The sequence below is a fragment of the Gigantopelta aegis genome, chromosome 13 (assembly GCF_016097555.1).
Source record: "Gigantopelta aegis isolate Gae_Host chromosome 13, Gae_host_genome, whole genome shotgun sequence".
NCBI lineage: Eukaryota > Metazoa > Mollusca > Gastropoda > Neomphalida > Peltospiridae > Gigantopelta > Gigantopelta aegis.
Genome location: NC_054711.1, coordinates 11994589 through 12009768, shown reverse-complemented (window position 1 = coordinate 12009768; position 15180 = coordinate 11994589). Strand labels below are relative to the sequence as shown.

At 38.8% G+C, this 15180-nt stretch overlaps 1 protein-coding gene across 1 annotated transcript in view; it reads left to right on the top strand.

Moving 5' to 3' along the window:
- The first annotated feature begins 2259 nt into the window (after window positions 1-2259).
- LOC121387050 (serine-rich adhesin for platelets-like) overlaps window positions 2260-15180 on the top strand; it is a 97934-nt gene continuing 85013 nt past the window's right edge. Inside the window, exon 1 of the mRNA XM_041518062.1 lies at window positions 2260-2383. Within this exon, the coding sequence (XP_041373996.1) occupies window positions 2261-2383 (123 nt within the window). The 5' untranslated portion in view covers window position 2260. The remainder of the gene's footprint in view (window positions 2384-15180) is intronic.

Here is a 15180-nt window from a genome sequence, read left to right as displayed (position 1 = left end):
ATCTCTGACAGGTATGTAATAAATACATGTATTACAAATCTAGGAATTGAGCTAACTGTATACTGATTGTTTAAAATTGTTTTATATATTAAAAATCTGGGAATTACATTTATCGGTGGAAATCTATAGATTGAGCTAATTGTACACTGAATATTTGAAATTGTTTTATATACCGTATTATGAATCTGGAATTACATTTATCAGTGGACATAGATCTATATATTGAGCTGATTGTACACTGAATATTTGAAATTGTTTTATATATTATGAATCAAGAATTACTTTTATCGGTTGACATTTATACAGGTAGATCTGTTGAGTTAATTGTCCGCTAAATATTTAAAATTGTTTTATATAGTAAGAATTTGGGAATTACATTTATCGGTGAACATCTATAGATTGAGCTAATTGTAGGCTAAAGGTTTGAAATTGTTTTATATATTATGAATCAGGAATTACATTTATCAGTGGACATCTATAGATTGAGCTAATTATAGGCTAAACGTTTGAAATTGTTTTATATATTATGAATCAGGAATTACATTTATCGGTGGACATCTATAGATTGAGCTAATTGTTCGCTAAATGTTTGAAGTTGTTTTATTGATCCTCTGATCAGTTAGAGAAAGTGTCAACAGATTAGGCGTCGTGAAGCCGTGTCGCCGTGACGATGATGTAGCACACCTCTCTGTTAATCACCCGACAGTAACGTCGTTTCAATCACACTGGAGACGTTAAAAGCTTTCCTGTTTCACTCAAATCTATTAAGAAATATTTTTTCTATTGATTCTGGGTTTTCGCTTACTTTCACCTTTTTTCATTACTAGTGATGTGATTTACCTCATTCGGTTGAGTGCTCGCTTGAGGTGCTTGCATCGCAGGATCGAACCACCTCGGTGGATACATTCAGCCGATTGTTTTTTTTCTCGTTCCAACCAGTGCACCACAACTGGACAAAGGCTGTGGTATATGCTTGGTATATGCTTTTCTGTCTGTCGGAAAATGCATGTCGGAAAAGTTACCAAATTATAATTAATAAATTAATATATGTTCTAGTGGTGTCGTTAAACAAAATAAACTTTTACTCTTGTTCTCCATCTGTATAATATTATATATTAGATACCAGTCAGTATAATATTATATATTAGATACCAGTATGTATAATATTATATATTAGATACCAGTATGTATAATATATATTATATACCAGTCAGTATAATATTATATATTATATACCAGTCAGTATAATATTATATACCAGTCAGTATAGTATATATTAGATACCAGTCTGTATAATATTATATATTATATACCAGTCAGTATAATATTATATATTATATACCAGTCAAAAAATATTGTTTTGTTTGCTGTCTAGAATATATAAACACTCCATAGGCAGGCACAGTATCGCAGAAAGATCTTGTAACACAAAACTCAAGCAATTTTCCATTGTAGATTTATCTTCATTGCAAAGTTATATATACACACACACAATTGTTCATTGCGCAGAGCGTGCACATAAATCTTTATCTTATTGCACGACACAACAATAATAAGCAGCAAGGTTGTGTTTTTGTTTTTGTTTTTCCCTAAACATTATTACCTTCATTATTACCTTCTTCTGAATGTGTGTGGCACTTCAAGGCTATCCGTGAACGAACCTTGATGGAAAGATTATAGAGTGCAATAATTGTACCAGTACAATACGCACGGTATTGTATGCTGGTGTGGTGGGGTGGTATATAATGTGTTGGTATTATTGTGTACTGGTACAGTGTATTTGTGGTTTGGAATTGGGTTAAACATGTTGTGAATGCAATCTCTGATCTCGAATTCATAGTTAATTATTTTGTTTATTTATTTTTAACCTGTATAAACAATGGCATATTTTTCAAAAGATCCTTTTATTTTGCTGGCCTAACATAAATATATTTGTATATGTACAGTGATACCTGTGTTAACTGGACCCTGAAGTAACTGGAACCCTGTTAAAACAGTTGGAAGCAAGATGGTATGATGATGATGATATTCAAAAGAAAAGAAAAGAACCCCCCCCCCCCCCCCCCCAAAACCACACAAACAAAATTCACACCCCGAACCCCAAAATTCAATGTCTGCAAAATACATGAGTGAGTGATAATTATTTTGAATATTTGTAGGAGATTACAGAGAGGATGGTAGAATTAGTTACAATAATGGCTGATGTTAATGATAAAAAACATTGATATTAATGACCTGTTTTCTGTGTTTGTAGGAAACCATGGAGAAGAAAGTAGAAGAGCTGACTCGTCAGTTAGCGGAGGAGAAACAGACGTCGCGACGCACGGTGGCCAAACTCCAGAGAGAGATCGCGCGACTCAAGAGTGAACGCAACTATGCACAGGTGAGTCGACATTTGAGTCGTCAAATAGCAGTTTTAAAAAAAAACCCACTTGTCCAGTTGTTCTAGTGGTAAAACGCTTGCTTGATGCATGATCGCTATGGGATTGATCCCCGTCAGTGGGCCCATTGGGCTATTTCTGGTTGCAGCCATAATTCCACCACGAATGCTATATCAAAGGCCATGGTATGTGCTATCCTGTCTGTGGGATGGTGCATATATAAAAGATCCCTTGTTACTAATGGAAAAATGTAGCGGGTATTCTCTCTAAGACTATATGTTTATAATGCTCTTTCATTTTGAGCAATCAAAAATATTGTACCTGAATAAAATTAACAACTTATGTGAGCATGTGAAGATATTGGTGGACAAGTAGATTTCTGTATTTCTATTGCTGAAACTGTATATTCAGCCCATTGGGCTATTTCTCATTCCAGCCAGTGCTCCATAACTGGTGTAACAAAGGCTGTGGTATTTACTACCCTGTCTGTGGAATGGTGCATATAAAAGATCTCTTGCTGCTAATCAAAAAGAGTAGCCCATGAAGTGGTGCCAACGGGTGTCCTCTCTCAATATCTGTGTGGTCCTTAACCAGATGTTTGACACCATATAACTGTAAATAAAATGTGTTGAGTTCGTAGTTAAATAAAACATTTCTTTCCTGTATATACAGGATGTGCCTTTAACACCTGTTAATTGGTTTACAAATATTGAATTGGGATGGTATTAGGATTTAATAACTATTAGTGAAAAAATACAAAATAGATGTAGGTAGTGAAACCCGTCAAACTGAAGGAAGGAAATGTTTTATTTAACAATGCACTCAACACATTTTATTTACGGTTATATGGCATCAGACATATGGTTAAGGACCACACAGATTTTGAGAGAGGAAACCCGCTGTCGCCACTACATGGGCTACTCTTTCCGATTAGCAGCAAGGGATCTTTTATTTGCGCTTCCCACAGGCAGAATAGCACAAACCATGGCCTTTGTTGAACCAGTTATGGATCACTGGTCAGTGCAAGTGGTTTACACCTACCCATTGAGCCTTGTGGAGCACTCACTCAGGGTTTGGAGTCGGTATCTGGATAAAAAATCCCATGCCTCGACTGGGATCCGAACCCAGTACTTACCAGCCTGTAGATCGATGGCCTAACCAGACCTGTCAACCTTTAGTCAAGAGAAAGCAGGAGGTGTGTGTTGAAAAAGCAGGAGATTTGGTCAAAAAGCAGGAGATTTTTTAAATTCACACAATTTAACCCAAAATCACAAGATTTAAAAAAAACATTATTACAATAAGTTATATGAATACTTTATAATGTCATATATACTTCTTAACTTTAGATCTTGGCATTAAAAAAAAATATATATATATATATTTTATCCAAAAATTTTAAGAACATGAACAAGAAATAAAAAATTTAATTAGTACATTTACAGTATTACACTTACAGCCTTACGGGTTGCGTTACATTATCATTTGTGGTTAGTGTACCTAAGTACCAAAGACAAATTTATATAAATCTTATAAATTAATATTCAGTTTTTACTATAATGAGGAACGGTGGCGTGGTACTGATTTAAAATCATTATAATGATGCAATAAACATTGTATTTTCATTAATCATAAGTAAAACCTCATTACAGACATCGTGTGAAATATACCGGAATTATACCCATTTCCGTGAGTAACTTTATGTCAATGTCAAACACAACATTTTTTAAATTGTACAAAAATAATTTCTTGAAGTGTACCCTTATAACCAACATTTTACCGCACAAACATACAAAATTAACTGACCACAAGTATGTTTATACAGCTAATTGGTCTTTTCGTTGTACTTGCTGTGACATGTGATTTTAACATGCATCGTGTGTATCACTGTCAACTCGGGAGTCTGGCAGTTCAGATTTTGTCATAGTGCATTATGTAATCCAGTGGGAAGACATTTTACAATTCAGAGGTGTTATTAGAACTAAATTGGATAGTGTTTTTTTTTATATATGGCAACACTGAATGTCAATACACAGCCTGTTTAATTAGCAGCAACACGCTTCATAGCCATTACGATGACAACAAACATTATAATAACACATCATTTTATAAACTCCATGTGCTTTTTTAACAATATAAATAGGCTATCCCACAATTCTCACTTCGGCAAAGGTTAAACAGTCGGGACAATTCGGCCTGTTACATTCTCGGAAACCGAAAGTAGTCGACATTTTCCGAATGAGAAAAAAAGCCAGAGTTACTTCCCTTCTGTTATTTTGACAAAAGAGGATCGATTTTTTTTTATGCTTACAAAAATGTCATTTAACAGGAGAAACTGTCTCCCGCACAGGGGTAAGGAGATTTGATCAAATACCGGGAGACTCCCGCGGAATCCGGGAGGGTTGACAGGTCTGGGCCTAACCATGATGCCACCGAGGCCGGTTTTTTAAATATAAAGTACAGAAGAGAACCTCTCTAACCTGGAAACCCATTAATCCTGATCCCTTGGCTGTCCGATATAGGAATGTGTCACTGTATGCCACTGAATTGTTTGAATATTTTAACATTCAGAAGATATTAACAGATAGTCTAAGTATTGCTCGTTTCCAAATGAAATTTCCCAATTTTAGTTTGGGCAATGCTAGACAGATTTGTAGCTGATTATATGCAAACAGATTTAAAAAAATAATAATAATAATTATTGAAAAAAAATCATGCATCTATGAGAGTAGCTAGAAATAGTCTAATATTTTATTAAGTATCTTTAATATTAAATGTGTTTGGTTTCTTTTCTTCTTTTTTTTCACTTAATTAAAAACTATTTCCACTATCTGTACATTCTCAAGCTTTTCTTGTATTTCTTTTATCATTCATTCAGTCAGCATACATGTAATTTCTTTTCTCATCAAATCCTTTGATTTATCACAACTGGATTGAGTCTTGCTAATCCAAGACATTTATTTCCAAAAACTATTTTCCATACCACCAGTTCTGAATAAACAGGACGTGACCTGAAACGAACCCATATTCTCCCACTGACTAGTAAATATTATTAGCTTTTCTTGGACACTGTCCATGGCCGTGCAAGAATGCCGGTGCCCATGGAACAAGATGGCTGTTGCCAGGCGATCTATTTCTCATCAGTTTTGATGGTGGACAATATTTGGCAGATAGGATCTGTGTGATCTTGTTAAGAAGATTGATCTCCTTTCGATGGACGTCTGTTCGGTTTATTGAATCGTCTTTATGGCCCGGCACTCAAAGTCGAAGCTGTCATTATTATTACGCTAAAATTGCAAATCACTTTCTGCGTTTGAAGGTTCGGACACACAAAAGAAAGTTCGGGAAAAGTTTGTTTAGAGTGTCATGGTCGTGCTTATTAATGAAAAATTACTGTCAAGCTTGTGGTAAGCAGCCATCGAAGAGAATATAATAATGTGCCCTCTTTAGACAGGTGGCTGTATAATACAGTTTATACTCTGTACTCTTTATATTTTGAGAGAATAATAAGATAGCCTCTTTCAACAAGTAGCTGTTGTAGGTTTTTAATTGACCTCAGTGGTGTCGTCGTGGTTAAGCCATCGGACATAAGACTGGTAGGTAAAGGGTTCACAGCCCGGTACCCTCTCCCACCCAGAGCGAGTTTTAACAACTCAGTGAGTAGGTGTAAAACCACTACACTCTCTTGTCTTTCACTAACAACTCACTGTCCTGTACAGACAGCCCAGGTAGCTGAGGTGTGTGCCCAGGAGAGCGTGCTTGAACCGTAATTGGATATAAGCATGGAAATAAGTTGAAATGAAAAATGTTACAGGTCAGTCAGTGTATGTCATTACATGATTTGGGAAAATGTAAGATGGGCTTTTATGATCGGTAGCTGCTTAAATTTGTAGATCTTGGTTTCAACCTATGAAAGTGGACACTAAGTTTAAATAATCTACATAAAGAATAACTAGTTAATGACGTTGGATATCTCCTTTATCCTTATGAAGGTAAGAATGGGAAATTCTGCAAGGCTCTGTCCAGCAAAATTTCTCAATCGGCCAGAACAGTGGTAGTGCTCACCTAATGCACTGTTGGTCTGGGATCGATCCCCGTCAAGGGAGAGGGACGTAGCCGAATGGTAAAGTGCTCGCTTGATATGCGGTTGGTGTAGGATCAATCCCCATCGGTGGGCCCATTGGGCTATTTCTCATTGCAGCCAGTGCACTACGACTGGTATTTCAAAAGCCGTGGTATGTGCTATCCTGTCTGTGGGAAAGTGCATATAAACGATCCCTTTCTGCATTAGAAAGATGTAGTGGGTTTCCTCTGATGACTATGTGGTATGTGCTATCCTGTCTTGAAAAGTGCATATAAAAGATCCCTTTCTGATTAGGACCTCTGATGACTACATGTACGTGTCAGAATGAATAAATGTTTGACATATCTAATAGATGATGATTAATTAATCTATGTGCTCTAGTGGTGTTGTTAAACAAAATAAACAAACAATACAAGTGGGTGTCATTGACAGAGATTTGATACTTGCACCTGTAGATTTAAACAACAAAGTCAAATGGGTGTCGACTTGATTACTAATAGTATTGACACCTGTCAGGTGAGACAACCAGACACACCTGTGCAGGTGAGTTAATGAGATATGTCAGCTCCGTGAACTGTTCACTTACCACAGGTTGTCGGCAATCAGAAATACATGTAAAACCTAGCCAAATCATGCAGTTGTGATTAACTCTTTTGGGGTCAAGGTTATATTAAATGCTGGGCTCATATTGCATGGGTTACCCCCCCCCCCCCCCCCCAACCACCCCATCCAAAAAAAATATATATAGCCAATCTCTGGTCAGATCAAAGTTAAAAGTCTGTTTTCTTTAACAACACCACTAGAGCACATTGATTTATTAATCATTGTCTATTGGATGTCAAACATTTGGTAATTTTTACATAGTCTTATAGAGTGGAAACCCGCTACATTTTTCCATTAGTAGCAAGTTGATATTTTATATGCACCATCTCACAGACAGGATAGCACATACCATGGCCTTTGATATATCAGTCATGGAGCAATGGTATGAGAAGTAGTCCAATGAGTCCATCAATAGGGATCGATCCTAGATCGACCGCGCATCAGGCATGTGCTTTAAAATACCATTCGGCTATGTCCTGCTCCCATATAAAATGACGTCATCTCTGATAACGTCTAGTAACGTAGTTTTAATTTTTACATACGAGTGCTCTACAAAGTTGATCCCCTCACTATTAAAATTGTGGGGCGGGATTTAGCTCAGTTGGTTGAGTGCTCGCTTGAGGTGCATGCGTCGCAGGATCAAACCACCCGGCGGATCCATTCATGGGTTTTTCTCTCACTTACAACCAGTGCACCATAACTGGACAAAAGCCATGCTATGTGCTTTCCTGTCTGTGGGAAAGTACATATAAAAGATCCCTTGCTGCATTAGGAAAAATGTAGCCGGTTTCCTCTGATGAATATGACTAAAAATTGCCAAATGTTTGACATCCAATAGCCGATGATTAATTAATCAATGTGCTCCAGTGGTGTCGTTAAACAAAACAAACTTTAAACTTTATTAAAATTGTGGATTTTTTTATTGTATAAAACAAACATTTTCTAAATATTATATGGCCTAAGGTTGTTTTTTGGTTAATATCATAATTTAACACTACTCTTTGCAACATAATTCTAACAATTTGGTTTAGATTTTATCTTTTTAATTCTGTTTGTTTATAAAATTATTACAGTCCTGGCCAATATTGTTAATTAAAAAATACGCTGCAGGATAACCAAATTGTAAAAAAACAATTTTCTTTGTGAATGAGTTAAATAATTACATTTTTATGATTTGAACAAGTCTCTCTTTTTCCTATTAGTAACGCTCTTATTGAATTTGTACTTGATCAGGCTATGTTGGGGCCTTGATTGGGTTTACTTAATTCACTATTTTTAAAAATACAGGCTACAGATTTTTGTTTTGTTTAAGAGACACGACTAAAGCACATTGATATATTAATCATCAGCTATTGGATGTCAAACATTTGGTAATTTTGACATATAGTCTTAGAGAAAAAACCTGCTACATTTTTCTAGTAGCAAGGGATCTTCTATATGCACCATCCCACAAACAGGATAACACATACCACAGCCTATGATATACCAGTTGATGTGCACTGGCTGGAACGAGAAATAACCCAATGTGCCCACTAATTGGGATCGATCCGAGACCTATGTAATTTTATTATAGATTTAGAAAGGAAACCCGCTACATTTTTTCATTAGTAACAAGGAATCTTTTATATGCACTATCCCATACCATGACCTTTGATATACCAGTTGAGGTGCACTGGCTGGATATCAGAAATAACCCATCGGTCTACAGGCTGGTAGGTACTGGGTTCGGATCCCAGTTGAGGCATGGGATTTTTAATCCAGATACCGACTCCAAACCCTGAGTGAGTGCTCCGCAAGGCTCAATGGGTAGGTGTAAACCACTTGCACCGACCAGTGATCCATAGCTGGTTCAACAAAGGCCATGGTTTGTGCTATCCTGCCTGTGGGAAGCGCAAATAAAAGATCCCTTGCTGCTGATCGGAAGAGTAGTCCATGTAGTGGCGACAGCGGGTTTCCTCTCAAAATCTGTGTGGTCCTTAACCATATGTCTGACGCCATATAACCGTAAATAAAATGTGTTGAGTGCGTCGTTAAATAAAACATTTCTTTCTTTCACATTTGGATAAAAGTTATAATAGAGTTAAACAAGAGTAATTTTGATATAGTCTTAGAGAGGAAACACACTACATTTTTCCATTAGTAGCAAGAGATCTTTTACATGCACCATCCCATACCATGATGTTTGATATACCAGTTGAGGTACACTGGCTGGAACGAGAAATAGCCCAATATGGGCCCACCGACGGGAATCGATCCCAAACTGACTGCGCATCAAGCGAGCGCTTTACAACTGGGCTACGTCCCATACTCATGTGTTATAATAGTTATAAAAGTTATAATAGAGTTAAAAGAGAGTCTGTAATGTTAAAATTGGAAAATAGCTTTATAAATAGATTTGAGCTCACTTCTCAGAGATATACATGTATGTATTTTTTAAAATATGAAAGATGCATTTCATGATATTAGAAACAGCAGGTTGACCAGAAACACTTCGGATGTACGGAAATGATGTCTAAACAATCAACTCTTAAGTGGTGTGTGATTTAAGTTATTAAAAACAGCTGTAAAAAGAAACAAATACACGGTAGTTTTTAAAAATTAGGGTCTGTCACTTCAAGTGCTTATTGTCTCGGTAATGTATCGTGTGCACAATGTTGTCAGTACCGTGAAAGTAAAGAAAAACAATATGGGCCTAATTTACAAAACCTGTTTTTCACTTAACTTACATGTAACTACATACAATGCTTAAACACCTGCATGTAAGAAAAACTAAGAGTCGTACTAAGAGTCGTAAATTTAATCCTATTTGTTTAATGACAGCTAAGCACACGTTAAGTCTGCGTGCGTAATACTTTGACATGCTCATATACCATGAAGGTTTCGAGTTTGTCCGCCCTAAACTACAGCTATTTGGTGTCTATAAGACATTTAATTTGACACCTACCTTAGTGTGTGAGTGTGTGTGTGTGTGTGTGTGTGTGTGAGAGAGAGAGAGAGAGAGAGAGAGAGAGACGTGTGGGTGGGTGTGTGTGAGAGAGAGAGGGAGAGAGAGAGAGAGCAAAGAGAGAGAGAGGGAGGGAAGGAAGGAGTGAGAGAGAGAGAGAAAGAGAGAGAGAGAGACGTGTGGGTGGGTGTGTGTGAGAGAGGGAGAGAGAGAGAGCAAATAGAGAGAGGGAGGGAAGGAAGGAGTGAGAGAGAGAGAGAGAGAGAGCAAAGAGAGAGAGAGGGAGGGAAGGAGGGAGTGAGAGAGAGAGAGAGAGAGAGAGAGAGAGAGAGAGAGAGAGAGAGAGAGAGAGAGAGAGAGAGAGAGAGAGACACACACAGACAGAGAGAGAGACACACAGACAGACAGACAGACAGAGGAAGGCAAAACAACAGAGTGAGGAAACTCACTGCATCCACATAAACTTGTATAAAAAAGCCCCAAAACAAAACAAAAACAGTAAATGATGTTTCATTTGCACGTTCTCCTAAACAGAACAGTATATAATCACATTCATGTGGAATTTATTGAAATAGCAATAAACCTGAATCCATCACGGTCGATTGATCCGATAACCCTTCACAACTCAGGCAAGCACTCTACTACTGCTAAAATATTTAAATGCACAATATGTTTCGGGGTTTAAAAATAATAATAATAAATGTGCACTAAATGTACATGTATGTTAGCATTATTATCTGTTATACAAATAAAAATTATGCTAAAAGATGTTAAAGCACAATTGATCATGAAAAAGAAATGTTTTATTTAATGACACGCTCGAGACATTTTATTTACGGTTATATGGCGTCGGACATATGGTTAAGAACCACACAGATATTGAGAGAGGAAACCCGCTGTCGCCACTTCATGGGCTATACTTTTCGATTAGCAGCAAGGGATTATATGCACCATCCCACAGACAGGATAGTACATACCAAGGCCTTTGATATGCCAATCGTGGTGAACTGGCTGGGATGAGAAATAGCCCAATGAGCCCACCGACGGGGATCAATCCCACGCCGACCGCGCATCAAGCGAGCACTTTACCACTGGGTTACGTCCTGCCCTATATTGATCATGAATTAAAAACAATATATCCCATACAAGGCCTCTTGTGCACTCCCTTTCAAGTTTGTATCAATGAGTTAGTTATCCCCCCCATCCCTGGCTAGTTCTGTAATTCTATCAAGTGGTGTCAGGCTAATTTGGAAAAAAAATTTGACACAAAATTATTAAACAGACAGACGTGCACCACAGTCATGGGGTTCGCCGTTATTAAAATTTGGATTCGATGTGGCATAGGATCAAGAAAATAATTACTTTAAAAACAGGCATTTAGCATGGATGACTTTGATAGATTTGTTAATGTTAGGTTATGGAAAATGAGCGCCGATGCTTGAAGCTACTTGTTAAATAAAGTTTTTATTGATTTCTATCTGCTGTCTGATTTTGAAATTGTAATAGGATATGCAATGGACACACAGAATTGTTGGATTTTTTATTTATTTTTTTAATTATTTTTTGTATTATTATTATTATTATTATTATTTTATTATTATTATTATTCAGTGTACGATTTTGGTTTAAATTTTTTTAAGTATCACAAGGTATCCCTGTTTGCAAATCTTTAGAGCCCGCCACGAACCCAGCGAGCCTTGCAGTATGTCTCCAGTAGAACAGAACATACACTAAATGTTTTGCATGAAACCATGGAAAAGATCGCTATTCAAGACTGCGTGGTTTCCCAGGATTTTAAGATATATGTTGATTGTGTCATTTCAAAGAATCAATGTAATTTGTACAAATAAGTTTACGAGCCCATATGCTAGCCAAGCTAGAGAGTCCTACATGAGTTTTGTGAACCTCGGGCTCCCGGACTTGCTTCAAAATTGCACACTGATTATTATTATTGAGTTATTCATATTAACCTAATATGGAATGGAGTGTGTCGGGTGCATGCAAGTATCATATCCAAATTATTCTAAGTTGAATTCATTTCTGCATGGGAGCGGGATGTAGCCCAGTGGTACAGCGTTCGCTCGGTGCATAGTCTGTGTGGGATCAATCCCCGTCAGTGGGCCCATTGGGCTATTTCTCGTTCAAGCCAGTGCACCACGACTGGTATATCAAAGGCTGTGGTATGTACTATCCTGTCTGTGGGATGGTGCATATAAAAGATCCCTTGCTGCTAATCAAAAAGAGGAGCCCATGAAGTGGCATTAGTGGGTTTCGTCTGTCAGTATCCGTGTGGTCCATATGTCTGATGCCATATAACCGTAAATAAAATGTGTCGAGTACGTCGTTAAATAAAACATTTCTCGGACTGTTTTTTTTTTTCCATCCCAACCAAAAACTTTGTTTTGTTTAATGACACCACTAGAGCACATTGATTTATTAATCATCAGCTGTTGAATGTAAAACAATTTGGTAATTCTGACATAGTCTTAGAGAGGAAACCCGCTACATTTTTCCATTAGTAGCAAGGGATCTTTTATATGCACCATCCCACAGACAGGATAGCACATACAACGGCCTTTGATATACTAATCATGGTGCATTGGCTGGAATGAGAAATAGCCCAATGGGTCCACTGACAGGGATCGATCCCACACTGACCGCGCATAGAGCGAGCACCTTACCAGTGGGCTATGTCCTGACCCTTTATCCTAACCAGTGTGCAATGACTGATTCATCAAAGGCCATGGTATGTGCTGTCCTGTCTGTAGGATGGTGCATATAAAAGATCCCTTGCTACTAATGGGAAAATGTAGTGGGTTTCCTCTGACTACGTGTTAGACTTACAGAATGTTTGACATCCATTGGCCGATGATTAATAAATCAGTGTTCTCTAGTGATGTTGTTAAACAAAACAAACCTCTTGAGTGTACATGTATATTTTATTTTTCTAATTTTATTTAAGAATGGAATATTTTTAGCTTATTATTAATTTCCCCGACAACTTACAATCGAGGCATGGGGTTTTTAATCCAGATACCGACTTCAAACCCTGAGTGAGTGCTCCGCAAGGCTCAATGGGTAGGTGTAAACCACTTGCACCGACCAGTGATCCATAACTGGTTCAACAAAGGCCATGGTTTATGCTATCCTGGCTGTGGAAAGTGCAAATAAAAGATCCCTTGCTGCCTGTCATAAAAGAGTAGCCTATGTGGTGACAGCGGGTTTCCTCTAAAAAAAAACCAACAGTGTCAGAATGACCATATGTTTGACGTCCAATAGCCGATGATAAGATAAAAAAATCAATGTGCTCTAGTGGCGTTGTTAAATAAAACAAACTTTACTTTTACTTTGCACTGTATCCAAAATTGACTCTTGTCCTGTATAACCATTTGTCAATGACGTTTATATCCACCAACGTTGATTCGAGATTCATTCCCCTGCAGGAAAGTATACTGTTATCTTTACGGCACACTTGTCTTTCCCATCATGTTCTTTACCCAAGTCGTTCACAATAATTGAGTCTGTGTGCAGGCTAATGAATAGCAGTATTGTGTGTTTGACACTGGAGTTATCTATGTTGAATCAGTGCGTGCTGTGCCAATAACAATTTGAAACTACTTGCAAGACAACTAATCTCTAATAGCTCTCGAGGCTTTAGCCGGACTTTTAATGTGTCTCGGTGATGAGCCGTATATTGGGTTCCTTAATGAAGTGCTGCCGATTCCGCTGTCTTTGCGTCCACGTACTGTGTGCACTGATATATAATATTGGACCTGGCAGTTGGGACTGTTGTTGTTGTTACTGAGGCCTTGAAATATAAGCTTACCAGAATAAATTGGTTTTTCCTTTAAATGTTTAAAAAAAAAAAAAAAGGTTTTGAAATTTTTGTTTTGCTTAAAATATACTCTTCAAAAGAAGAAACGCAAAACCACATTGTCGTAACATTTGGAGAATTGATTTAATTATTGAATGGTGAGTCCGATAATTACCAAATGTTGCAGGATTGTTCACAATTCACTCTAGTCCATTGTGAGTAAGTGATAGGACACACCACCAAGGTCAAGGTCATCTGGAGTCAATACCGGGTGTGGCCTCCGCGTGTGTTGACAACTGCCTGGCACCGCCTGCCCATTGAAGCAACCAGAGTACGGATGACGTCCCGGGGGATGGTGGCCCACTCGGCCTGCAAGGCTGCTGCCAGCTCGGGCAGGGTCTGGGGCTGTGGTTGTCGCTGTCGGAGGCGTCGGTCCAACTCGTCCCATAGATGCTCAATTGGGTTCAAATCCGGTGATATCGATGGCCAAGGAAGGACATTAATGTTGTTGTTCTGTAGGAAAGCCGTTGTGAGACGTGCTGTGTGAGGCCTGGCGTTGTCATGTTGGAACACTGCGTTGGCGTTGGCCATAACTGGAACGATGTGTGGCCGGAGGTTCTGGTCAATGTAGCCCTGTGCATTCAGGTAGCCCTGCACGTGGACCAGGTCAGTTCTGCCAGTGTGTGAGATGGCTGCCCACACCATGACACTACCCCCGCCGAATCTGTCCACTTCCTGCACACAGTTTGCCGCATAACGTTCACCACGATGCCTATACACGCGACATCTTCCATCATGACGTCGGAGCAGAAATTGGGACTCGTCACTGAACCACACCTGTCTCCATCGCAGTTGAGGCCATTGTTGATGAATCTGGCACCATTGCAGTCGGAGTCGACGGTGTTGTGGTGTTAAGATAACACCTCGAACTGGACGTCTGGCACGAATTCCTACCTCACGTAGGCGGTTCCGTACGGTCTGGTCGGATATCCTGCGCAAACCTGGTATTGCTGCGGCTGTGGAGGTGGCAGTAGTCAATCGTTCCCGAAGGTGGCGTACCCGGATGTAGCGGTCCTGCCCGGGGGTAGTGACCCGTGGTCGACCGGATCTAGGGAGGTCACGTGTTGATCCATGTTGCTGGTAACGGTCCCACAGTCTGGAGATGGTGCTTGGGGACACATGGAATGCCCTGGCAACGGCCGTTCTGGATTCGCCTGCGTCTAGTCGGCCGATGGCATTGTTTCTCTGCGGTTCACTGAGACGTGGCATGTCCTGGATTCTCAACTGTCGGCCAGATACAGAGGCCAGGCAAGCGAACACCCTGCACTTTTATACTGTCGGTGTTCATGTTGCACGT